At 44.8% G+C, this 27,446-nt stretch overlaps 1 protein-coding gene across 1 annotated transcript; it reads left to right on the top strand.

Annotated features, from left to right (window-relative positions):
- Window positions 1–1,396: 1,396 nt before the first annotated feature.
- Window positions 1,397–23,807, top strand: LOC147608749 (2-oxoglutarate and iron-dependent oxygenase domain-containing protein CP2-like). The gene is made up of 8 exons (XM_086788766.1): window positions 1,397–2,149; window positions 4,708–4,755; window positions 5,052–5,228; window positions 5,534–5,684; window positions 5,796–5,882; window positions 22,772–22,896; window positions 22,996–23,114; window positions 23,211–23,807. The coding sequence occupies exons 1-8, from the start codon at window positions 1,823–1,825 to the stop codon at window positions 23,332–23,334; spliced, it is 1,158 nt and encodes a 385-aa protein (XP_086644892.1). The 5' UTR covers window positions 1,397–1,822; the 3' UTR covers window positions 23,335–23,807.
- The last annotated feature ends 3,639 nt before the right edge of the window (window positions 23,808–27,446 follow it).

The raw sequence follows: 27,446 nt of genomic DNA on the forward strand, positions 1-27,446 counted from the left end.
ACTCTCTTGCTAGTGTGGTAGTGTATCGAGAGTAAGAGATGGAATGGGTTGCTAACTTGTGTGGGTGTCAGAAAAACTCAAATTGTCCCTCCTTGCCCAATTTGCATCCATGCGCTAGCAAGAGGTGAAAAGGAGAGGTAGAGAGATAGAAAGGAGTACATAAAGAAAGAACTTTGATTCCTTAGTGTGTGGGTGAGAGAGAGAGAGAGAGAGAGAGAGAGAGTTAAAAGACATAAGGAAATGCCCTTTAGGAAAACTTTGCTTGCACTAAATTTTCACATTCTTATGATTTAAGGGCAAGGAAAAGCTCATTGAGGGAACATATTTTTTTGATGGTGTATTAATTAATGCCCACTATACTTGGGCATTAATTAATACACCTTTGATTCTTACCCTTCACCCTCCTACACTGCTTGCTCTCACCCACCTCCCTTAGTGGTGGCTGAGAGCCTCCTTCGTCAAATTCCCTCTTCTTTCCCACCTGCCCCCCTTGAATTTATAAGCACCAAGAGCTAGGTAATTATAGTATGTTTTTAATTTAGTATGTTAGGTAATTATAGTATGTTTTTAATTTAGTATGTTTTTAAGTTTGGTATCTTTTCTTTTCTAAAAATATACTATAATTAAAACATACTATTTAAATTTTTAAACATACTATTTTTGAGCGTTTTTTTAGTGGATATAGTTTTTATATTCTAATCTATTATTATTATTTAGGGAGTTTAGGGAGGAAGAAGGGTTAGGAGTGCCGCTAGAGCCGTGCCCAAGGGGTTTCGAACCCGCGCACCCACATAGACACACACACACCGGAACCACCCGGCTGTGGCTCTTTTGGCCATACTATTTTTGAACCTTATAATTTACAAGCTTAAAATAATTATTCTAAGGATTCAAAAGTTTATTTAATTAATAACCATTCCAAAAAACGTTTTGGGTGCTTATTGGATAGCAATCTTCTCATCTACCCCACAATACCCACAAAAAATGGTGAAGAGTTAAGATTAATAAACTAGCCAAAAGAGCCGTAGCCGGGTGGTTCCGGTGTGTGTGTGTGTTTGTGTGGGTGCGTGGGTTCGAAACCCCCTGGACACGGCTCTGGCGGCACTCCTAACCCTTCTTCCCTAAACTCCCAAAATAATAATAATAGATTAGAATATAAAAACTATATCCACTAAAAAAAGAAAAAGATTAATAAACTATGCAGGGTGGCAAGCTGGTGTAGCCCAATAGAAGGAAAAGGAAGATAGGGTATTATCACTTGGAAGTTGGCCACGGGGACCCCACCCAGCTTGAATGTGGGCCATTGCTAAAACGACACGTGTTTCTGAGAAGATGGTCTGACGTGAAAAATGGTGACAAGGAGTATAAAGTTGCATGTTACGCACGCACCCTTTTTTAGGGTTAGGGCTTTTGTCTGCGAAGCTTGTTGCTGTGCAACCTGCGAAAAGCTGGGTATGGTTTGTCGAACTGCAATTTGATGTGCTGCAGAGTTTCTCAGATCGGCTACAGTCCGCCATAGCCACGACAACGTGGGTTTTGGCTTTCTCTGAGCTGGCCATATCTATAGTACGCCATAGCCACAGCATGAGGTTTTCTCCCCTAGCCTTAGCCGTAACCTCCGCATCGGGCGTTTTGCCTTGGTATAGCCGTTGGTCATAGCCACAGCGTCGGGCGATTTTGCCGTGCCATGGCTAATCTTCATCTCTAATTGTTGTAGCTCAGGGCCGCCACACCCACAGCATCGATGCGGCTTTCTTTTGTACGTAACATTGTTGCGGCCCGATGTCTCACCTCAGCTGAAGCTTCTCTGCATGGGTGAGCGATGCCGCAGGATCCAGTCCCTCCTCAGAAGCCCGACGTTCACCATGTCAATGGAGCAATAGCAGCGCAGAGGCCGCCTGATGGCTCTCCTGAACACAGCGATGGCAGCAGGCAGGTTCAAGCTGTCCCCAGGCTCTTGAAAACACCCAACTTGGAGCACCTTCCAGACAACTATGACGACTTTAAGGACTTGGAGTACCCGGCCGCCATGTACAGCGCCATGGAGAGATACCTGCCCCCTGAGCTTCTCAGTGCACCTCGCAACAGCAAGCTCGTGGTTTTGCAGCAGATTTTGGCCAAATATAGACCTAATGGAGAGCGTGCGCGGGTAAGGGGAGGGAGAGAGAGAGAGAGAGAGAGCTTTGTTATAGTTTGTTGGAGTTCAAAATGATCTATGACACCATCAATCCAAGAAGTTAAGTTTTCAATAGATGCAGTAATATTCACCGTACATATTTCAGCATTGTGATTTACATTAGGTTAAGTTGAGAGAATAAAGTCTTCTGCTATCATTCTCTTTCCTCGTTTCCTATCGTGCTTCAAAGTAGTTCAAAGAATCACAGTTTTGTTAGCGTTTGTAAAGGTATGAAGGGAGTTGTATCCAAATTTCAGCAACATTTTTATTTCTATTTGGGAAAAATTTAGATTGCTATTCAACCCGAAATACAAAAGTTGAAGACATGGATCTTTCACAGGCTCACGATTCAATGTATAAAGCATAAAGCAATGAAGGCAATGGATGGGGGAGCATGAGTAGTCCGGGGGAAGGAAGCTCATGTCACATCCATCAGCCGTAAGATGCTTTCACCATGGCTTCATAAAGGCATGTACAAGGTAGACATGGGTTTAGGGTTTTGTGAAGGAGCAAATTATGTTGAGCTGAATGCTCAGCACAAAACGCAGGCTAATGCAAGAAGTCAATTGTGCTGAAAGGGGGGGCACCTCTCTTGGTTGTGCCAAACTTTCAAAAACACCTCCCCCAAGGACGTAAATACACAAGTAGTAATCCTCAAGGGGCAATCTCCAAGAGCCAATCTCAGACACTGCTTCCCACTATGAGAAAAGGTGCCTACTGTAGTTCTCCGATGCTCTTCTTTGTGGTGACCTTGTACATGATAGACTCCACCGACCCTCCAAACATAGTTACTAATCCCCAAGGGCCTTCAACCCACTAGTTGTCGCACACTATTGGGGATTGGCTGGGTTGAGTAAATGTCACCAATGCATTCGTGATAGGCAGGATTCGACAAGACACCTCCATGGGTGGAGCCTGATAAGGTCACCTCCTTGGGCGAAGCCCGACAAGATCACCTTCATGGGCAAACCTGTTAGGGGTTTGTTCCAACAAAACTCTCTCCAAGATCCCTTTAACATAAGACACATGCAACGTTAATTCAAATTTGGTTTGATAGGCTTGATCTCAGCACCCAATTGTAGCTCCAGTTTATTCGATCTTCTTCTTGGGTGCCTTGGACGCACACTCTAGCCTTAGTGGACTTTTTACCACTAGAATTGGAGGTTGAAATTTTTCTGTTGCCTTTGCCTTTAGCCACAAAAGCTTGTTCTGAACCACCAGGAGAGGCCAACAGATTTGTCCTTGTTTGCTCCACTTGAAGTAAGAGTCCCACCAACTCATCAAAGGTGATAGGAGTTGCATCTCCTCTCAAAGAGAGAGTTTAGATCGAGTGAGGCTCAAGGCTCACCTCTCAGCCATAGAGTCCTCTGGACTCACCCTGAGCTGGAGGCCATAGCTACATCCTTGGAGTAGCTCCCCGCAAGAAGACCTGGTGTCATACCACTAGGCCACACCCTATAGGTGTTGTCGGGCGGTGAACATCCTTGATGGGTCATGCTCAACGATGTCAGACTAGACGATGTTGAGTTGCTAGACTTTTCAAATATATTGTCCAAATGAAAACAAATACTATGATATCAATGATAAAAAACCTCACAAGAGGCAAGCTGGCAGGCTGATCTACAGATCTTCTCCAAGAGTCAAATTACGTCGTGTTTTCCAAGTCTTCTTTCCTTGTAATCCGGTACACAAGGAGACTACCAGTTGCACTCTGTATTGACCTAATCCCTGAAATATTTGTCTTCTATTGGATGCTGTATAGAGAGGCAGCCAAGCAAACAACATTGCTGCTTGTCAAGGGTCTTTACTTTGCTGTTGCTCATGATGTGCGTGGTGAAACAAAACCTGCCCAACCAGTTGATTAAGGTGTAGCAACCAAATTTTTTACCCCCTATGCGGAGGTGGAACAGGCTGACGTGGACGGCAGCCAGCGGGAGGTGGTGTTGATAGTGGTGGAACTGTGGCCAATAGGGGCAGAACTATGTTAAGAGGGGATGCTCTTCTTCCTTGGCATAGGCTGTGGTTATTGAAGCCCTTAAGTTGGGTGGGGCATCCATGCAACCACCCTCCACCCTGTAGGTGGAAGGATGCCAAGCCATACACAACTATTGAACTGATATAAAGTGTGTGCAGGAGATCTGACAGTCAACTAAGGGTGGAGATAGACTCTGCTCGATAGTGCACGAGGCAAAACAGGGCGGTGGTTATAGCTCTGCAGGTCAACGCATAGGGTGGATCTTGGTGGCAGGTCCACATTATATCTTAAAGTTGAGGGGACTTTACAATTTTCAAGAACTGCAAAAATTTAGATCATGTGCTCACAACAAAAAGAAAAGTCAGAAATGTGCACCTTTCTGAGAGCATCATGGGTGAGCTCAGATGTTTGGATTGGGATCAGCTTGCTTGACTTGTCAAGCAGATCAGTCCTGAAAGAGATTATCTTTTGAAAAAAGTTATGGCATGTGTATGCTGGCTGCATGAAGCTTTGGGAAAGGGGGTCTGATAAGCTTCATTTTTTTCTGTTTCTCCAGCTGCAGAAGCATCGGGAGTATAGAGAAAGAATCCGTAGCAGCTACAAGGTATACATTATATAAGTAAAGAACAGTGTATGTCATAGGAACATCTCATTTGTATGTTGGCTGCCTGATGTAGAAAACGTTTTTCTGCAATAGTTTGCATGCTTGTGTGTGACAACCTTTGAAATTTTGAAGTCTTATTATTATCTATTTTAGAGCACGAAGGTGGTGCTTAATGATGCCTCTCTCTACGTAAGGGATCAGTTTCCCTTGTGTGTGAGCTCGTGCCCTTACAACATGCTAGCAGGTGTTATGCTACTAGCATCATCTTCTGTTGTGACAATGTTTGCCCTCTGCAGCCTCTCCACGAAGAACTTTATTGCTTGGATCCAGAAAAATACTTCATTCAGACTTTCACAGACGCAATAAAAGATGGAACTTTAGAAGGTATCAGAAGTATTATGACGGAGCTGTCTCCAGGAATTTTTACATTCAACATGCTTCAGCCCTCAATTTGCTCCAAGTTGTTGGATGAGGTAAGTGCGTGATTCTGAGAGGTAATGCAAAAAGACTACAAATGGATGAATAGCCTTAGCGTCTTTACAGACAGATTCTCTGTCCTTCAAATGGTCGGGGAGGTGACCATGGGTGAGATCTCCCCTTTTTACTAGTGGGGGTAGGATGGGAGAGATCCCCTGCCCATGAAGGATGGGCGGGTTTGATCTCCTGCTTTTCAAGTGCCGGGGATCTGTCTGTGAAGCCCCTTAGTTAAAATCTGCTTTCTGTTAAATGTACTAGCTTTGGCAATTGAGTTGCAGGTGTTTTTGTCTGTCCCTTGCAGGTAGAGCATTTTGAAAGATGGGCTGCAGAAGCCAGAATTAAAATTATGAGACCAAACACCATGAACAAGTATGGGGCTGTGCTGGATGATATTGGCATGGAGAACATGCTGGCTCATTTAATGTCCAACTTTATTAGTCCAGTGGCTTCATGTATGTTGCAACAGTAATAGATAACCTTGTCTCCCTATTTCAGCAATTTACTTGAGGATTTTCTTCTTGGGAGTACAACAGGGCTGATAATTAGATGTATCTGGTTTGTAGTGTTGTTTATGGAAGTGGGTGGTTCGTCTCTTGATAGTCACCATGGATTTGTTGTGGAGTACAGTATGGACGGAGATCTTGAACTAGGTTAGTTTTCATTGCTATGAGTGGTTATGCAATGCTGATTTGCTTTTCAATCACCATCTTCTCTCTCTCACATAGTACATGGGTCATGTTCTTTGAGTAGCTAGTTTTTTTTTTCCTTTCATGTTTTGCTGGCATACAGTTATCCAGAGATTACATGTATTGCTTTTGGTCTCATAGACCCTTTGGGTGTTTTGCAGACATAGCAGAATCTCTCTCTCTCTCTCTCTCACACACACACACACAAACACACACACACATCCAGCTGTCACCTCATCTTCATAGGAGATCCTGGTCATATCCTATGTATGCCTGGGATTTACATTCCCTGGCCTGATTTTTACCATGCGTCTAGCAGCTTGGGCCAGGTTGATGAGGGGCTATGTAGTTCTTGTCCTCCTGTAGAGAATGTCCTTCCAGGCACACTTTCAGGAACCCAGTACTAAGAAATAGCTTTTGACACCTTAGGACTGTAATGGCGTTATATGGAGTTGCTTTTTGGGGGATATGGCCTCGGGGAGGTGGATTGGAGGAGAATGGAGAGGGTGTTCTCCGGCATTATCCGGAGTAAACCATCGGCACCACCCCATCTCAATCTTTACAGAGTTTGTAGCAGCCCCATTGATGGTAGATGTACTTTTCCAAATGGTGACGTACATATATTACCACACTTTGGACAGAGAGACTACCGAGGCTTGCTTGGGAGTCATCAAAGCCGGGCCATGATAGGGTATGGTATGCTAGAGTCACGTGTTTGTTTGTTGTGTGCACAAATTTTCAAACAGTGCCCTGCCCTCTTCAAAAGGCTAGTGGTCTTGAGATCTATATTCTCCACTTTGGACTTCGACATGCCATGATGTTTGAACACCTTTGACATAGAAGACGAATTGTGTGTTCGGATTTGTTGGTCCTCTTGACTGACAAGAAATCTCCCAAGGTTGATTTGATATAGGTAATAGGCTGAAGCAAATTTGGGGCCTTTTGCTTATCAAATTTCAACTTTTGGCATATCATGCTTTGGCGTACATACGCATCAATATCCCATTGCATGCTTGACCAATAGAAGTATCTTTCATCATTTGACTAGACAAAAAAATTGCCCTTCATAAGATAACCATCTTTGATAGCAAAAGATAACCATGTGCTGTTTTGGATTACAAATCAGTCATGTGAGGCTTTGGAGACAAAGCATCCGTAACTAGAGTCTTCTTTCACGGTGTGTACCATCTGAAAATGAAATCTGGAAAGAAGTGAGAGATGTGACAAATTGAAATGAGAGAGGAACGATGATTGCACAACTCAAAGATCCTTTGATTAAAGTACTATGCTTTTATAGGCTTTTAGAGCCTTATCTTTTGACACCCCACACATTGGGGCAATGACACATGGCAAGTGCTCATGACATCATTGCTTATCACATACACAAATGGCTGCAAGAGGTGGTTCACATGCACTTACATACATACTCACATAAGTGAATGTTTACACCTTAGAGACTTCGAATATCCAACAACCACCCCTTCGGAGTGAAGGTGGTGAGACCCTTACGCAAGAAAAGATGCTACCACCTACCTCATCCATGCTGCCGCAGAGCAAGATTCGCCATGCGTCACCTCCCATGCCATGGTCATAGAGTCTCTGGTCAGGGTTTTGGATCGAGATAGGGAGGTCGACACTTAAAGAAGTGCTACCTTCTAACTCCATCATATGTTGCAAGGGAGTGATCTAGCCATGCACATCTCCCGTGCCATGCTACTCCTCCAATCAACAAGTGACCGAAGTAGCAAGGCCAGCTCTTCGTCACCCCCCCTCAACTCCTAACAAGGATAAGAGAAAACACAAAGCCTTTTATAAGTGAAGGCGATACAAACATATAAAGGAGAGAGCACACACATGGAGTATTTTACTTGGATTTTAGAGGACTTCCTAGGGAGAGAACCCATGGCTCACACATAAATGCAAAATTAAATTCTTTTGGAAGTTTTAACGACTTCCCGAGTGTTTGTTGATGAAGACTGGTCTCTTCCGGAGACGTTTCCATGCTATTGCTCCTTGGGTCCCAAGCTTGATGAAGACAAAGAAGGAAACAACCGAGACTTCGAAAGTGCTAGCAATGTCTGGGATCTCCTTTGCATAATCCATCAGCAAGTCATGTGTAGGTATAGGAGCAATTAGGTAGAAGCAATCAGGCCTTACACATGTGCGAGTATGCTAAGTGCTACCACACGGCCGCCAACACAATGTAAGAGGTGCCATGGATGAGGCTGAGAAGTTGTAGGCATAGCCTTGACAGTCGGGCAGATGGGGAGAACCGGGGCTGGGCAGCATAAGAGGCACAGGTTGAACAAGCTCCCCGAGGAAACATTGGCAAGCAACACTGGCTGCGGGCGACGGAGTTCATAGACCCAAGTGAATGGCTGAGAGGCTAGGCGGTGTTGCCGCTACGATGGTGTATACGATTGATGAGGAGCGATGTGCACTAACGTCACCACATGGGCTAGGCGGAGCAAGCCTGACTGGAGATGATCTTAGAGGTTGGGCGGCGATGAAACGATAGAATGACGGTAGAGCAGCTAGGTGTGCAGGAAGTGGAAGCGGTGGCAAGGTGGGCTAATCAGACGGGCGAAGCAAACCAGGTGGTGAAGGGTAGAGCATCTGGGCTGAGTCGGCTGAACAATCAGTGGGCGGTGGAGCGCTCGGCACTAGTGCCGCAAGGAAAATGGGCAGCGCTGTTGACCACCGCCCAGCACTAGTGCTCTTGATTTTTGCGGTGGAAATAGTGGCGGGCAGCGCTGGAGCCATGGCAGTGCTCAGGTGGCAGACGGCTCTGAGGTGGCATTCAACAACCCGGTGGATAGTGTGGCTCAGATACCAACTGTGGGTTGTTAGGGTTACCAGACCAGCAGCTGTGGAGGCTTAAACAAGTACATGGTGATGAGTGTAGTAAAGAGAGAGTGAGAGATTTGACAAATTGAAATGAGAGGAACAATGATTGCACATTTGAAAAGCTCCAAAGAGTACAATGATTTTAATGGCTTCTAGAGCCTTATCTTTTGACACAACAGACACTGGGGCAATGACACATGGCAAATGCCTGTGACATCACTGCATATCCTATACACACATAAATGGCTACAAGAGGTTGTTCACATGTAGTATGTACTTACACACATACTCATATAAGGGCTTTTCACACAGACACAAGGTGTCATGTGCAAGACATGTGCAGGGTTGATCTCAGAGCTAGTCCTGAAGGGCAATACCAGATAAGAACCTGAATTTGGAGCATGTGGTGCTTGAGTGGGTAGGGGAAGGACTTGTTGTGGACACCAGAGGACTGTTGGCCCCAGCGTTGGAAAGAGACACCTGTCGGCCCCAGTATATTTGGGGAATTTGTGTCCAGGACCTGGCCGACCAGCAATAGGCCAATCCACTAGGACTTCCCAAAGCCTATAAAAGGCTCTAGTTGCTCATCGTTTAGACTATTCAGTCCAGCATTGGGCTGGATCATTAGACTAGGTTTTAGATTAGGTTACACACCTTTTCATGAAGGCAGCCATGGGCAAGATTTGTATGTACCTTTTTGTACTATGGAATATACTGAATAAGCTCTCTCTCTCTCTCTCTCTCTCTCTCTCTCTCTCTCTCTCTCTCTTTTGCACGCGTTTTGCATCAACATGTTCTAGGTTGGTGTTTAGGGCTGAAAGAATGCTCCCAGAGCTTCCGCATGCAACATTGATATTAGAGCATCAGGCTTAGCAAGGCTAAACACTGATTCAGTCCCAGATGAAGGTGCACATGACCAAGGCACAGGAAATTGCACAGGTACGAGGCCAAGGCAAGGAACACAAGACATGGAAGAATTCCCAGGAGGTTGGTTGGTGGTGTTCCACAAAACCCAAGGGAATGGCAGTCCTGTGAGTCGGGTGCCACTTGGGGCACACCAAGAAAGGCTTTCGGGCAACGGTTCTAGGGGAGGTTGATCCTCCAAGGGGTGGAGTGAGAGTGCCAGACTCAATACTTAGGAAAGACGACTAGAGACAGTGTTCAGGGATAGGGCAGGAATGGAAAGGGGACAGGATGGAATAGATGCATAATCTTCATCACAGTTGGATTTGGAGACCGGGCCGGGTTTTCAGTGAAAAGGTTGCCAGAGAGGGAAGAATGACAGGGGACTCCGTGAATAGACAATGGGATGATGATAGTCATCCAAGAACAGAAGTTGGAATCCCGTTATCAAGTTTAGCAAAGGGGGATGTCATGTGCAAGACATGTGCAGGGTCGATCTTAGAGCTAGTCCTAAAGGGCAAAAGATAAAAGAACCAGATAAGAACCTGATTTTGGAGCATGTGGTGCTTGAGTGGGCAGGGGAAGGACTTGTGGAGGACACCAGAGGACCGTTGGCCAGTGCTAGAAAGAGACACCTGTCGGCTGTAGTATATTTGGGGAATTTGTGTCCAAGACCTTGGTTGACCAGCTGTTGGCCAATCCACTAGGACTTCGCAAAGCCTATAAAAGGCACTAGTTGCTATTTAGTCCAGCATTGGGCTGGATCATTAGACTAGGTTTTAGATTAGGTTACACACCTTTCATGAAGGCAGTCTATGGCTGCAAGATTTGTATGTACCTTTTTGTACTATGGAATATACTGAATACTCAGCTCTCTCTCTCTCTCTGTCTCTCTCTTCTCCCTCTTCTGCATGCGTTTTGCATCAACATGTTCCAGGTCAGTGTTTAGGGCTGAAAGAATACACCCAGAGCTTCCACATGTAACAAGCAGGTACACAAACAGGGGTACATGTATATAATCTATACACACAGAGAGACTCTGATAACTTAACACGACTTGTGTCCAGATTTGTGTCTCGTTCACTTGAGGCCAGGCCGGTGTCTCATGTGAAGAGGCCAATATTTTTTGCTTGACATGGACGGGAGCCAGACTGGTGCCACCCGTGTGTTAGCAGGATGGTGTCATATGGACAGGAGCCAGACTGGTGCCACCCGTGTATGACCTGGACTGTGTTCTATCCATGGGATTGTCACGCCATGGAAGAGCCAGTATTCGTGCCGTGTCTTGCCTATGGGACTGTCACTCCATAGTAAGGCTCGTGCCTGGAACTGTGTTTTACCTATGGGACTGTCACTCCATAGGAAGACCAGGATCTATGTTTTATGTCGTGCCATTTTTGTGCGCGACAGATATTTTGTACTTGTTCCATGAACGGGAGATATGTCCATGATACTATTTGCACATGCACTTATGTTTTTGCATGTTTGAAACTGTTTTCGCATGACTTGTATTTTTGTGTTTGCCTGTTTGACGTCACTTACTGAGCGGGGACGCCTGCCAGTGAGTCGTGAAGTTTGCTCTGTCTTCTGACGAGTTTTGTTGCGTGTGAATAGGTGGTAAGTGTATTGTACTTGTTGGTTTAATAGTTTATTTCTAACCTTTCATTTTATAAGGTTCTAAGTTCACATTCACTTAAAAGTGGGCACCCATTATGGGCACCCACTTATGGGCCAAGGTGGGGAGCCACACTTAGCCCCTCAAGTGTGTGTGTGGGGTGGGTGCATGGTCACCTACCCACACCACACTTTGAAGTTGGCCACCCCCATGCAAACGTGGGGAGCCGGCCAGCTGTGGTGGTTTAACTCCTCTCCAACCTCTACAAAAGGAAGCACCACGACCACCCCAAGAAGACACATGATCGTGCGCCTGTTCTCCAGCCAGCTGTGCTTCTGCTCCTCTCAAGCGATTGCACCACCAGGCGGCTGGCTGCCACCTCCAGCATACAGGCTGCGCTGCTTTCTCCACAGGCGACTGTGTATCCAACACTAGGAGGCTGCGCTGCCTCTTGCAGGCGGCTGTGTGCCCACCTCCAGTAGACGACTGCACCTGCTCCACCTTCATAACAAGGCTACGCTGCCTCCCCTTTGCAGGCGGCTGTGTGACCAACTCCAGCGGCTGCTTCTGTCCTGCAGACGGCTGAGCCACCCTAGAGGCGGCTGCAGCCAGGCGACTACCTCTAATCCCTCGGCGGCTGTGCTCTGCATACAGGCGGCTCCTTCTCCATCTCCAACAGCTGCGTTTCACCTCCTGCAGGCTCTTGCAGGCTGCGCTCCATCTTCAGCAGGCAGTGCCTCCCACAGCAGGCTGCCTCCTCTGTATAGTGGCTGCTCCTCCACGACTCTTTAGGCTGCGCCACTTTCTCCTCTTCAGACTGGTGGCTGTGCTCTGCAGCCAGGCGGCTCCACCTCCAGTGGACGGCTGCGCCTACTCAGGCGGCTGTGCTCCTCTGCAGGCGGTTACACCTTCCATCCATAGGCGGTTACGGCTTTGCACCTCCTAGGTGGCTACACCTTCAACACAGGCAGCTCCTCCTCCTCTTCGACAGGCTGCTGTGTCTTGGTGTCCACCACTAGTAGCTGCACACAGACACCTCGGGTATTGGTCTTCCATCTGCAAGCTACAAGTAAGTGAATTCAGATTTAAGTAAAGAACTTTGTTGTAAATCTGATAAAGGATTCTCTCTACGGCTAAACACCCGTTCAGTGCCGGGTAGTCCAAGCTTTTGGAGAACCACGGTCCAAAGGTGCCGAGATCGGGAGAGCCAGGCGTTAGTACGGGAGCGCTTGTTTGTGCGTGGTCCTGGAACACCAGTGGGGCGCTCTCCGCGGAGTCCAGTGAAGGCACAGGACCGTAGAGACTGGACCACTCAAGTGGTCGCTCTCCTTCGAACATCTACTTCGAGCCTTTTGTTTGGTACTGTATTCATTTGTACATGGACATCATCTGGTTCATTGAACCTATGGAGCATTGTATTTGTTAAATACTCCCAATAATATATCATATATTGAGGGGGGGGGGTCGTTCCGGCCCCAGTGCTGGTGTCCATCTATTTCATTTCAAATTTCAGTTGTTGTTAAGTTGTCCATTTCAAATTGTGATATTAAGTTGTGCTATTACGTGTGTGGGTGTCCAACGGAGTCTATTCCCACTTGACGGGATCGGTTTCAATTTCCTCTTGTTGACTAGCACTAAACCTTGTATGCTACCTTGCTAGGAGGTGAAGTGCCAAGCACAAGATTATTGTGGTGATCCTTGGGTCTCTTTTGACTCCGGAGGAAACTCACTTGGCTCGTCCTTTCAAGTCCTTTTTCCAAGAGTAAGTTCACTTGCATGATTATTTGTTCTTGTTGACTAGCACTAGCTTGGTATGCTAGTGCCACGCACAAGATTATTGTGGGGTCTCTTTTGACTCCAAAGGATACTCACCTGATAAAGCCTTGGCAAAGTAATTTTTAAGCGTTTGTGAGAGCCATTTCTGGCCTGTTGTGCTCCGCACTCTAGGGGGTCAGCCTGTTCCACATGTTCAAGGCTTTAGTTCTAGCCTGCTCCACATGTTCAAGGCTTCATGATGGTGGACTCTTCAAGGCTACCAATGGGTAGTTACAAAAGCCTATACAAAGACATGTCTAGACTCTATGTTCGTTGTTAAATGACAAAACCTCCTACTTCCTCCCCTCTTCCTTTTTCCCTTGCTAACGTTTCCGTTTCCGTTTCCGTTTCCGTTTCCATTTCCTAGTTTCCCACAGCTATTGTCCCCATGCCTTGCACACCATACATGACCCGGGTTCCCTTGCATATCGGAATTACATAAACTCGAATCTTCTTGTCATGTGCATCACAGATGCCATGGACATTCTCAGGGCTAGAACCAGAAGAGGCAGCCAGATAAAGAGTAGAATCAGGATGATAGAGCACAGATCACCTTGGGCAGTGAAGACTGGAGACAGGCATGGAGAGCAAACTGAAGACCAGATGGTTGTCGGCTGCAGGAAAGGGTGTTGCTGGCTGCACACAGGGCTGTCGGCTGCACATTGGAGTGGTCGGCTGTACCAGAAGACAAGGTTGATTTAGGACAGCCCGAATGCCTACTTCTAGATGCATCACACTCCACACAAAAAGGTTTCTGCAAGTCTAGAAAACACAGGCCCACTTATAATAGCATCCTTGAGGCGAAAGAAAGCCTCTTTCTCATCAAATGTCCATTTGAAGACCGCCTTCTTCTTAGTGAACTCATGCAATGGCGAAGCAATCCATGCAAAGTGCCTAATAAAATGTTTGTGATATGAGCATAAACCCAAAAAGCTTCGTACTTCAGTACAAAAGATAGCTTAGGCCAATTTCGAATGGCTTCTATCTTTGCAGAATCTATCCTGACACCATCGTTTCTCCCATATAATGAATCTTTGAGAGGAAAAATTCACTCCGCATCGATATAGGAGCTAGCTCGTGCTTACGAAGCTCTTCAAACACAATAGCCTCGTGTTGGCGGTGTTTTTTCTCATTCTTGGAGAATACCAAGATGTCATCAAAAAATACACCTCTGAATTTTCGATGCCCATGGAAAATGTGACCCATTATTCCGTTAAACGTAGTTGGGGCATTCGTGAATCCAAACAGCATAACCAACAACTCATACAAACCAAATGATGTCTCGAATGCTGTTTTGTGTACATCTTGTGGTGCCACACATACTTAGTGATGCTCACTCTTAAGGTCAATGCGGTTGATTGAAACATGCAGACCCATCAAGTTTATTGAGGATGTCATCTATCCGTGGGATTGGAGACCGGTTCTTAATAGTAAGCTTGTTTAGAGCACGGAAGGAACCATCCTTCTTCTGCATTAGTAAGACAGGTGAACAATTGGTGGTATAGTCCACAGGCTAGGGAGGCTCATAGACTACAGCCATGGCTATGGTGTTGAAGCAATTGTCAGGGATATAGAGAAAGAGAGTGAAAGCTAGAGAGGGAGTGAAAGTACACACCTTAAATTATGTAAGTTGCTTGATAAAAACCATGAAGTACAAGTATCTTTTATAAGTACAAAGGTTGCCTCAGTGACATCACTATTGTCAAATCCCCATAGGATCACCTTGTAGAATGCTCCTGGTACAAGACTCGAAACCTGCAAAACAAACCAAGCAACGTGTAGGGGATGTAGGCCTGACTCACCTCCCAATCTTGACAACCGTGGGCAAGCCCACAAGTCTTGGCTATCCCCACCGAGCCACGAGCTGAGCTAACGAGTTGGACGTGCCGACCGATCTCTACCTCGTGATGTCCCATACCACCACGAAGCTACCCTTGCGGGCCTCGAGACTGCTGCCAGCCTTGGCTGCATAAAGCAGTCGAAACTTGCAAAACAAACCAAGGAACGTGTAGGGGGTGCAAGCCTGACTCACCTCCCAACCTTGATAGCGGTGGGCAAGCCCATAAGTCTTGGCTGTCCCCACCGAGCCACGAGCTGAGCTAACTAGTTGTTGGGGTAAAGGCACTATGCCCACCCTTATAGTGTGTACAAGCCCATAAGTTATAGTACATAGTACACTTAGTACATTAAAAGTACTAAGTGCACTATGTGTACTAGTGCAATATACATGTGTGATAGGGGAGTCACACACTCATGCCTCATGAGTTGACTTATCCCCACAACTCTCTCTCTCTCTCTCTCTCCCTTGTTTCTCTGTGTATGTCTCCCACATGACCTAACCCTAATTTCTTCTCCCACACAACTGGTATCAGAGCCTCTGGTTTTAGGGTTTTGTTCTCAAGTGCTGCATCGCTGGAATTCAACTGGAATTCATTTGCTGCGTGTGTTGAACTATTCGCAGGCAGGTGGGCGGAAAGAGATGGAGTCGTGGGCGTGGAGCTGGTGAACCGGGAGACTAGGCAGTCGGTAGAGTCAAGCGTTGAGCAAAGGCCTAGCGCTGGGCGTCGGCTGGCGCTAGGCGAAACATAAGCGGAGGCGTCGAGCGTGAGCAGCGAGCCGAAACGCTGGGCGTGTCAGGCGCCACCCGAGTCGTCGACTGCAAGTGTAGGCGCTAGGCGAATACGTCAACAAGCAGGCGGGCGTGAAGCGAAGGCTACCACGTCATCTGAAGTTCAGCACCACTAGGCGAAGGCAGGCGTTGGCGAACAGCGTGGAGCGAACCAGGCGAAGCAGGTCCATCCGACTCGCCGCCCCCTCTCTGCCGCCTTCCTTCTCCCATTCCCAGCAGTCACGCTGGTCTTCTGTCGTTGTGCGTGCTGCCTCCGACAAGCCTGTGAAAGCCGACAGGCAGCTATGGGTCAGGGAGCTTCATAGCAGCCAGCCATCTGAGCATCACCAACAGCTTGTGTCTCCATCAAATCTGCAGCAAGAATTGCCCCCCTCTCCTGCAACAGCCTCTGCAATCAAAATTCAGCCTGCAAATTGAAGAAAAATCAGAAATTACAAGGTATTTTCCTCAAATTTTTTTTTTGGGATTTGCAATTGAGCAAGTACAATCAACAATTGAGCAGGTACAGGTGCCCAATTGCTCAATTTTTTAGCAAAATTGGCAAAATTGGGTGACATTGGTCACAATCAGGATCAATTTGCAGGAAATTGGATGTCGAAATTTGGGGCTTTTGATGTAACTGTGCAATTAAGCACTCATACATGCTGTATGATGTGAGAAATCGCACATTTGGGCAAAAATTGCAGCAAAATTGCAGCAAATTGCAGTGCAAATCAAGGGGCTTTTGTGCCAATTTGGTTGATTTGCATGCAGGCACTCGCAGTTGATGCTGTGGATAATGTGTTGATGCCTTACAAGCACTCAATGTGCCTGTAAATCAAGGGGCTTTCATGTATTTGATGTATATGTGGCCAGGGGGAAGCATCGTGAACACTCTGGATGCCTTCATGTGCGTCAATGTACCATGTATGATCAAAAATTGATCTTAAATCAAGGGGCTTTTCAAGTTTGTATGCTTGTTAAGCTTGGCAAAGCAGCAGGCAAGACATTTATGCCTTGAATCCTCAAAAATCAGCTTGCAGTCAAGGGGCTTTTGCCCAATTTCTGTTTGGGACTGTTGTATGCAGTGTACAGGACTGTAAAAGTCTGATTTTCACTCATTTGGACAGCCAGGGGAGCATTTGTTGCTATTGTACCTGCTGGTACAGATTTGGCATAGCTTTGTGCATGTTTTGGCATGGCTGTACACTGTTTTGAGTGACCAAAAGGTTCAATTTCAGCTGCTGAACTTGCCGGTACAGGTTTGGTACATCATTGGTGAGCACTTAGTACTGCTGTACAGTACTTTGGAAGGGCAACAGAGCACATTTAAGGTGCTGTCCAAAATTTGCAGCAACCAGATTTTGTTGATTTCATCACATAAAGTGGGAGAAAAGTTGCATTCTTGCTTCCGCAGTGGGAGATAAAGCTTGGGAGAAAAAACTGTGAGCACTTTGTGTGCTTTTGGTGCAGTGTTTGCACATTTTGCAGGGAGTCAGGCATTGACAGGTTGCATTTTGCTATGGCAACCACAGGTGAGAGCTCTTCATTGCTTCACATCAAGAAGCTTGAAGGCTCGCATAATTATGATATTTGGCAAACCCAGTGCTACAATGTGTTGCTCCAGAAAAAGCAGCACAAGCCTATCAAAGAAAGGGGTGTAATGCCCGCTTCTCTTACTGCTGAAGAGTGGGAAGATATGGATGAGCTGGCAAGATCTACTATCATGTTGTCTGTGTCAGACTCATTAAGCATTCGTGAAGAGAAGACAGCTTGGGGAATGTGGCAAAGATTGCAGGACTTGTATGCCCAACAAAGTGCCTCAAGCAAAGTGTATTGGTTGAAGAAACTCATAGGTCTTCAGATGAAGGAAGGGGCGTCTATGACAGCCCATCTAAATGAGTTTAATGGTATTGTCAGCCAGGTCATTAATCAAAAGTTGGCGATGGACGATGAGTTCAAAGCCACTTTTCTGTTATGCACTTTGCCAGAGAGTTGGGACACGTTCAGGACAGCCACTAGCAATTCGCATGCTATGCTGTCATATGCAGATGTTGAGGGTGCTCTTCTTCAAGAAGAGATGAACAGGAAAAACAACTCTGTTGGAAAGTCCAATGCAATGAATGCACGTGGGAGATCCCAGCAAAGGGGGAAAAGCCAAGAAAGGGGAAGGAGCAAGTCTCGCTCCAAAAAGGATTTGGAATGCCATTATTGTGGCAAGAAGGGACACATTAAAAAGCAATGCTACAAATGGAAAAATGATCAAAAGGAAAAGGGAAAAGGCAAAGACAAAGAGAAAGATGAAGCCAAAGATGTAAAGCCAAAGGGCAAAAGTGGAGTCAAGATTGAAGAAATCAATGTGTCACATGCAGGTGGCAGTGAGGATGAGGTCCTATTTACTTCTTCACTTGATGTCCATTCACTTCTTACAAGTGGTCATGGTATGCACTCATGGATCATTGATTCAGGTGCCTCCTTTCATGTCACAGGTTGCAGAGACTTGTTTGTCAGGTACATTGCTGGTAATGAAGGAGTGGTTTATTTGGGTGATAACCATGCATGCAAGATTCTTGGCAGAGGTGATGTGAGGCTTGTATTTTCAGATGGCTCACAGCTTATGCTCCATGATGTCAGGCATGTACCTGAGATCAAGAAGAATTTGCTTTCTACTGGACAGCTTGATGATGCTGATTATGTTACCACATTTGGTAGTGGAAAGTGGAAAATTAGTAAGGGCTCACTGGTTGTTGCCAGAGGCTCTAAGGTGGACACTCTTTATTTCATGCATGCAGGTGTTTGTCACCATGCTAATGTAAATGCAACCGAGCTGCCAGAAATCTCTATGTGGCATAGTCGGTTGGGACACATGAGTGTCAAAGGAATGGAGCAATTGTCTCGTTTGGGTTACTTGCCTTCTCTAAAGTTTTCAAGTTTTCAGTTTTGTGAGCATTGTATATATGGTAGGCAACTACAGTGCCCCCACAAGAAAGCTCTTGGACAGAAAGATGCTCAGTTAGAGCTTGTGCATACAGATGTATGTGAGATGCCTCAGCTTTCTTTGGGAGGGGCAAAATATTTTGTGTCTTTTATAGATGATGCCACACGCAAGGTGTGGGTTTATCCTCTTCGTTTGAAGAGTGATACATTCTCAGTGTTTCAAAAGTTTGTTGCTCTTGTTGAGAATCAAACTGGCAAAACACTGAAGGCTTTGCGTTCCGACAATGGTGGAGAGTACATGTCCAAACAGTTTCAGGACTTTTGTGATGCTAAAGGCATCAAGAGGGAGCTCTCTACTCCTTATGATCCTCCACAAAACGGGACAGCAGAGAGGATGAACAGGACCATTCAGGAGAAGGTCCGTTCTATGTTGTCACATGCTGCATTACCTCATGGTTTTTGGGCTGAAGCTGTTATGACAGCCGTTCACCTTATAAACAGGTCACCTAACACGAGGCTTGGTGGGAAAGTGCCAGAAGAAGTATGGACAGGGAAGCCTCCGTCATACAAGCACTTGAGAGTGTTTGGTTGCGTTGCGTACGTGCACATACGCAGGGAAATGCGCACCAAACTTGATCCTAAGTCTCACAAATGCATATTCCTAGGATATGGTGACAGAGGTGAAATGGGGTATAGACTTTGGGATCCCATGAATAGAAAGATCATACGCAGCAATGATGTCATTTTTGATGAAACATGTATGTATAAGGAGCCTGCAAGGCAACAGGAGCCTAGCAGAGTCATCTTTGATGATGATGGACATCATGGACAACAACAAAGGGCTGTAAATCAGCCATTACAGCAGGAAAACCAGCCCTTAAATGGTGCTGAAAATGGTCCAAATGGACAGCCAGAGATTGCAGAAGATATCCCTATGGATATACCACAGTTAGAGGATATACCGGGCATGATTTTTCAGCCTTATGGCATGGAATAGGAGCCACCAATGGGTGATATGCAGGCTGGACAGCAACCTGCAAATGATGGTCATTGGGTACGGAGGTCCACTAGACCCTCCAGAGCCCCTGACAGGTTTGTTCCAGGGGTTGACTACTTGATGCTCACTGACTGTGGGGAGCCCTCATGTTATAAGGAGGCTTTACAGAGGGCAGACAAAGCTCTATGGGAGCGTGCCATGAAGTCAGAGATGGATTCTCTGCACAAAAATGGAACATGGAAGTTGGTGCATTTGCCTGCAGGCAAGAAGGTTTTGCCATGCAAGTGGGTTTATAGGCTCAAAGTTGCATCTGATGCAAAGCCAAGATACAAAGCCAGGTTAGTGGCTAAGGGCTTCAAGCAGGAATATGGTGTGGACTTTGATGAGATCTTCTCTCCAGTGGTCAAAATGACCACACTTAGAGCTGTGTTAGCCTTGGTTGCACATGATGATCTGGACTTGATTCAGATGGATGTGAAGACAGCTTTTCTTCACGGTGATCTCCATGAGGAGATATATATGCAGCAGCCAGAGGGTTATGCAGTGAGTGGAAAGGAGAAGCTTGTATGCAAGCTGAAAAAGAGTCTTTATGGGCTCAAACAGGCACCAAGAGAATGGTATCATAAATTTGATACATTCATGAAATCTCAGAAATTCAGGAGAAGTGACATAGATCACTGCTTGTACACCAAGAAAGCTTTGGATGGCAGTCTATTGATCCTCATCTTGTATGTTGATGATATGTTGATTGCCGGGAAATCTCGTAAGGAGATGGATACCTTGAAGCAGAGGCTGCATCAAACCTTTGATATGAAGGATTTGGGTGATGCAAATCACATCTTGGGTATGCGGATACTTCGGGACAGAAATCAGCATGTGTTGTATTTGTCTCAGAAGGAATACATTGGCAAAGTCTTGCAGAGGTTCAATATGGACGGGGGGAAGAAGACTAGTACTCCTTTGCCTCCATATGTGAAACTCAGTGCTATGGACAGCCCACAGTCAGATAGAGACAGGGCTGATATGGCCAAGATTCCGTATGCTTCAGCTTGTGGCAGTCTCATGTATGCCATGGTTGCTACTAGGCCGGACATTGCATTTGCAATGGGAGTGGTTTCTAGATACATGGCCAACCCTGGCAAGAAGCATTGGGAAGCAGTGAAAGGTGTCATGAGATACTTGAAGGGCACACAGGATATGTGCATTTGCTTTGGCAAACAGGATGCATTAGTGCATGGTTACACGGACTCGGATTATGCCGGTCATCCAGATAACCGGAAGTCTACTACCGGTTATGTGTTTACATTCACAGGAGGTGCTGTGTCATGGATATCCAGGATGCAGAAGTGTACTGCCTTATCTACTACAGAGGCCGAGTATATTGCAGCCACAGAGGCTTGCAAGGAGGCATTATGGCTATCTCGGTTAGTGGTTGATTTGGGGATATTCCATTGTTGCATTGTGATAGTCAGAGTGCCATCCAGTTGGCAAAGAACCCTGAAAGGTGTCACTTCATCAGAGAGGTGATAGAGAACAAGCAAATTCAGCTTGTTAAGATTTATACGGATGACAACCCGGCTGATCTGTTGACGAAGAGTTTGCCTTCGGAGCGATTTGCTCATTGCAGACACTTGATGGGCATTGGATGAGGCCAGTTTCAGCCTTGATTTGGCCTTGTATATTATCATGTACATGCTGATTTTTCTTTTCCTTTACTTAAGGGCACTTTGCCTTTAAGTGGGAGGTTGTTGGGGTAAAGGCACTATGCCCACCCTTATAGTGTGTACAAGCCCATAAGTTATAGTACATAGTACACTTAGTACATTAAAAGTACTAAGTGCACTATGTGTACTAGTGCAATATACATGTGTGATAGGGGAGTCACACACTCATGCCTCATGAGTTGACTTATCCCCACAACTCTCTCTCTCTCTCTCCCTTGTTTCTCTGTGTATGTCTCCCACATGACCTAACCCTAATTTCTTCTCCCACACACTAGTTGGACGTGCCGACCAATCTCAACCTTGTGACGTCCCATACTGCCACGAAGCTACCCTTGCGGGCCTCGAGACTGCTGCAGGCCTTGGCTGCAAAAAGCAGGTGTACGTCTACACTAGATCCAGGCTCCTGACCATAGAGCACTCACAAAGACACGCGAGACTCTATCCCTATTGACTAACCTTGGCCACCCTTTTATAGGCTCTTGGCCGGTCATCGGGCGTCCACACTTGGGCACCCGCCCGTCCATACTTGGGTGCCCGCTCGTTAGTCTATCCCTAGCCTGGCTCGCCAATCAGCCCGCCTAGCTCCAAGCTTCCCCAAGCCTCGAAGCTAGTCTTGTGTGCGTGTAGCACACGGTAGATACACACTATGCACATGACAACTGCTTAGGTCAACTACTCACAAATATCTAGATATTATTCACCCCCCCCCCCCCCCCCCCAAGAGGTGGTTCACACTCACACACAGTTTCTCACTCTAAGAGTGGATTCACACACAAACTCACTGGTAAGACCTTGATTCCCAACAATCCCCCCCTCAAGGGATTACCTCATATTGTGTCAAGGATAAATCTAGGCACATGGTTTCTTCTGCTAGTCTTCTTGGTCAAGGATACATCACATGACTCTAGTATCACAGGCCAGTTATGGGATCCGTACGGTAGAGTATACATAGGATCAGGTTACAAACTCAAAAAACAAAACACAACACAATACATAACTCAACTATAAACAAACAGACATGCACTGGGACTTTAGAATATTGCTTCCTCTATGGAAAGCTCTTTCTCCTCAATAATGTTTGCATTGGTATTCGAAAAAGCCATGCAAACATTGTGGTAAAAATAACCAGAGTGAGAATACTGCCCCCACACGACACAAAGGGAAGTTTTGAATGAATTATCAATGAAGGGATTGAAGGATTCCACATTAGATTAAGTTTGGGCACATGGGCAGGGACAGCATACAATTCTGTTCCAAGACTACAAGTCAGTTACCCGGATGTCCTCTATTTCTTGATTTTACAAGGCATCATGCTTTAATCTTATTATGGAACTCTTCTCTGTTTTGGTTTCTGCTAATACTTGTGTGGTGTTTGGGTAATTTTTACTAACTTTTCATACATTGCAGGATTTCATGTTGATGACTCTGAAGTCACACTAAATGTATGCTTGGGAAAGGAGTTCAATGGTGGGGATCTGTTCTTTCGCGGTGTTCGTTGTGATAAGCATGTCAATGGAGAAGTGCATCCAGAAGTGAGTACCTGCTCTGCAGAGGACAGAACAAAAGCTTTTGAGTGTGCCGTCTGCACGATCAATGTAGTCTTGACCTTATTTACTTTTGGTCTGATGCAGGAAGCGCTTGAATATTCCCATGTCCCAGGGAAAGCAATTTTACATGCAGGACGCCATCGCCATGGAGCCAAGGCCATCACTTCTGGACAAAGAACTAACTTAATCCTTTGGTGTAGAAGGTATGATTTTTTTGAAATAAACATCTTATAACTTTAGGTTGCATTCTTAAATTTTCCTCCTCGCTAATGCTCATCTATCATTGTGCTCCTTTGTAGTTCCGAGTTCCGAGAGTTGAAGAAGTACCAGAGTGATTTTTCCAGCTGGTGCGGCGAATGCCATTGCCGCAAAAAGGATCGCAGGCGGCGCCTCCCAGATCAAAAATGGCAGGTGGCATTGTAGCTTTGCCAACAAACTTGTCATGGCAGCAGGCTTTCTATGAGGTCATCTTCTATCATGTCACATGCTCTGGTGTACAGTATTGTAATTCTATGGCTTCTGTACTCTTGCCTTTAGGTTGGCACAAGGTCAGTGTCAAACAATGCTAGTGATCAGGTGGTGTTAATCATAGGCAGGAATTCCTGTTAAGTTAGAACTTTCTAGTTGGGATAGGCCACTAAAGCTGAACTGAGTCATTGCGAATAATTTTCACGTGTAAGAACTTTCTAGTTGGGATAGGCCACTAAAGCTGAACTGAGTCATTGCGAATAATTTCCACGTGTAAGAAAGCGGGATTATGCTTTATTCACGCCTTGGCTACCCTGTTAAGATATGCATTTTGGTCATGTCACAGTTCTTGAACTCATTGCGCTTAAGGCAGTTGAGATTGGTTGTACTTCAAAGTTATTAAGATGGGATAGTTATGGTAATTAACCGTGAAGGAAGGCATACAGGGCATTTTTTCCCGCAGGCGTAATCAAGTCAGCTGTTTTGGTGGCAAATGACCATGTGGTAATTTTGTATTCAAGTCAGCTGTTAATTGTGCCATGTTGCAGCGTACGTTTGCATCGTTGATGAATCTGCTGCTCTTGCTTGTTGGATAGACAACATGCAGGTATGCATCATGTCCCTTGTGGCAGCTGATGTCAACATGTGGAGTGGTAGTTCTAGGTTGGTAAAAGCGCTTGTGGTTGGTTTGGGGCATCGTACCTGCTCAAACGGGTACATAACTTCTTTAAGATGACGTTGGAACATGTAAAGTAGCCTTACCATGCGCTTAATGTTAAATAGGAAAAGTCTATGGACTCCGTGTACTTAGTTGCTTAAGACTAGTACTAGAGGCTAGACCATCTTTAAGTTTGGTAGACCTCCTGTGAAAACTAGTCATTTATATGTAAAGTCATTTTTGACAATAAGCAATACACATTGATTTCTTTGTAATAGTTTTCTTGTGAGCTCTCTTCCCTCTTCTTGCTTGCTAGCGTGCCGTTGCTTGGTGGATGCATATGCTATAAATAGGTTTGATTGTAGGTTTTCTTCTTGCATTAGCTTCTTTCTTGCCTCTCCTTTTGTGAGAGAGTACCACCGCAAAATCGGATCTCTTGTTGCCTTCATGGAGGCATAGAGAGCTCTCTCTTTATCTCTTTGATAAGGAGCAGCCCAAGTGTGACAATAGAGTGAGGATGCGACGGACGAGCTTGCACAATGGGAAGTTGTATTTGCGGCTCGAAGGCAAGATGCAACGATACATGCTTCGGCAAGGCTAAGGCTAGCTCTTGACTTGAACATAATTGGTGCCGCTATTGGAGATTAGCCTAGGGCTTAGCTCCATTCTTTCATCCATTCCAAGCTATAATATTCCTTGTGTTTGATTAGAAGATCACACTCCGAAAAACTTACGATTTTGGAGCTATTGGATGTGTTTATTTAAATGTTGGCTAACACATCCAAATGTTGGTTGAGGTCCGCTCGAGGAGGGGCTTACGTTTGATTAGCTAGTTGGTGGGGTAGTGGCTTATCAAAGCGACGTGAGTTTGATTTGAAGTTTATTGTGCATGAGTATTTTATTTTTTATCTATTGCTAGGATAAAACTTTGGTTTTTTGGTGATTTGTTCGAAATTAATGTCCAAGAGGCTTAGATTTCATTGGTTTAAGCTAAGGATTAGCTTAGCAATTGTGATTAAGAGTGAAATCCACTCTAAAAACATGAACATTGAGCTCCATTAGGTTGAAGTAGAGTAGGATTGTCAATTTTTGTTCATGTATTTCATATTTTTTAAATAATTTAATCATGCATTGTTGGAATTGATAGATTAGAAGTATGCTAAACCATCAAAAAATAATAAAAACAGTTAATTAGTTGTATCATAATTATTAATTAAGATGAGGATCATTAATCACACTTTAACAAGATTAAAATCTCTTAAAATTCACCAAAGCCAAGTCAAACCAGTTCTAAGGTAGGAGACGTGAGCCCATAGTCCCATGCTAAAAGGGGAGTCTGGACATGTGAACTTACAGACATGAGTTTAGAGGTAGGGGAACCTAATATAGTACGAATTAATTGTTAATCACTTTGTTGGTTAACATGGTTTTTGCCACTTGACCTACCGTAAGGCGCAGTCTTGCCATGTGCTTAATGTCAAATAGGAAACGTTTACGGACTTAGTGTACATACTTGCTTAAGACTAGTAACAGAGGTTCGATCATTTTTAAGTTTGGTTGGCCTAGTGTGAAAATTAATCACTTGTATATGAGACATTTTTGACAATAAGCAATGGGTAATCATTTTCGTACAATAGTTTTCTTGTGAGCTCTTCTTCTTTCCTCTTCTTGCTTGCTTGTATGCATTTGAATTCATGCTTGCTAGATTGATGTATGCTTGAATAGGTTTGCTTAGCTTCTTCTTCCCTTGCTTTTTGTGAGAGAAAACCACCATGAAGGACCATCTCTTCTTGCCTCCATCTAGGCATTGAGAGCTCTCTCTTCATCCCTTTAGCAAGGAGAATTTCGGGGTGACAACGGAGTGAGGATGTGATGGACAAGCTAGCACACACGCAATTAGAAGTTACATTTGCAACTTGAAGATGAGACTTGACGATGGATGCTTTGGAAAGGCTAAGGTAAGATTTTGACTTAACATATTTGATGCCACTGTTGGGACCTAGTCTAGGACTTAGCTTCATTTTCCTTTCCATTCCAAGCTATTGGGACTACCCGATATTGTCCAGTGTTGATTAGGAGGTCACACTCCGAAAAACATCTGATTTTGGAACCATTGGATATGTTTGTTTGTATTGTTGATTTTGATTTGAAGTCTATTTTACATTAGGACATTCTATTTCTATCTATTGTTAGGGCAAAACCTTGGTTTTTTGGCAAATTGCATGAAATTGGAGCCCAAGAGGCTTATATTTCATTGCTTTGATCTAAGGATTGGCTTAGTAATTATATAAGTAAGAGTGAAATCCACTTCAAAAATATGAGCATTGCAATTCATTAGATTGACTTAGAGTAGGATTGTCAATTTGTGTTATTATTAAAAACGATAGACTAGAAGCATGCTAAACCATAAAAAAAATAATTAAATAAATACTTAATTAGTTACATTACAATTGTTAATTAAGATAAGGACAACTAATCACATTTCATCAAGTCCAAAAATCTCAAAAACCATTATAAATTAGGTTAAACTAGCTCAATCTCAAAAACCATCATAAATCAGGCCAAATTAGCTCTCGGGTAGGAGACATACGTTCACAACCCCGCATTAAAAGACGTGAGAAGCTTGGACATGTGAGTGTAGACGTGAGCCTATAGATGCAAGTTTGGAGACGTGAGCCATGAGTTTGAACACTTGAGCCATGACCTTGGATACGTAAACTTGAAGATGTGAGCTTGGAGGTAGGTATACCTAATATAGTACGGATCAATTATTACTACCATAAAGACTCGTATAAACATAGCTATCCCTATGTCCTTGGAAGATTTTCTTGTCATATAATATGTAGCAACTACACATTATATTGTACGGATTAATTATCACTACCATAAAGATTCGTGTACAGACACATCTACCCCCATGTCCTTGGAAGATTTTCTTGTCATATAATCTGTATTAGCTATAAATTTCAAGGAAAATTCTTATCCTTCGTCATTATTAGGGAATTAAGTACACTTATTATCCAATAGATCTAGTTCCTAGAATTTCATGCTCCCAAATAGGCTCCTAGAATTTAATTAAGTACACTTATTACCCCTTGTGATGATAGATCTAGTTCCTAGAATTTCATGCTCCCAAATAGGCTCATTTCATACAAGGGAAGCACGTGAGTCAAGTTCATAAAAAAAAGGCGTGAGCTTGCAGATATGAGTCTACAGGTGTGAACTTGTGTACGTTAACCTGGGCGCATGAACGTGCATACGTGAGCCTAGAGACGTGAACCCAAACACGTGAACCTAGAGATGTGACCCTGGACAAGTGAAGCTCAAGACGTGAACCTTGACATGTGAGCTTAGCAGCAATAACGAAAAAAAATTGTCTGAAACCATTCTCACATCTAATTGAGAAGCA

The sequence above is a fragment of the Cibotium barometz genome, chromosome 52 (assembly GCF_041138505.1).
Source record: "Cibotium barometz isolate CiBa-2024 chromosome 52, ASM4113850v1, whole genome shotgun sequence".
Taxonomy (NCBI): Eukaryota; Viridiplantae; Streptophyta; class Polypodiopsida; order Cyatheales; family Cibotiaceae; genus Cibotium; species Cibotium barometz.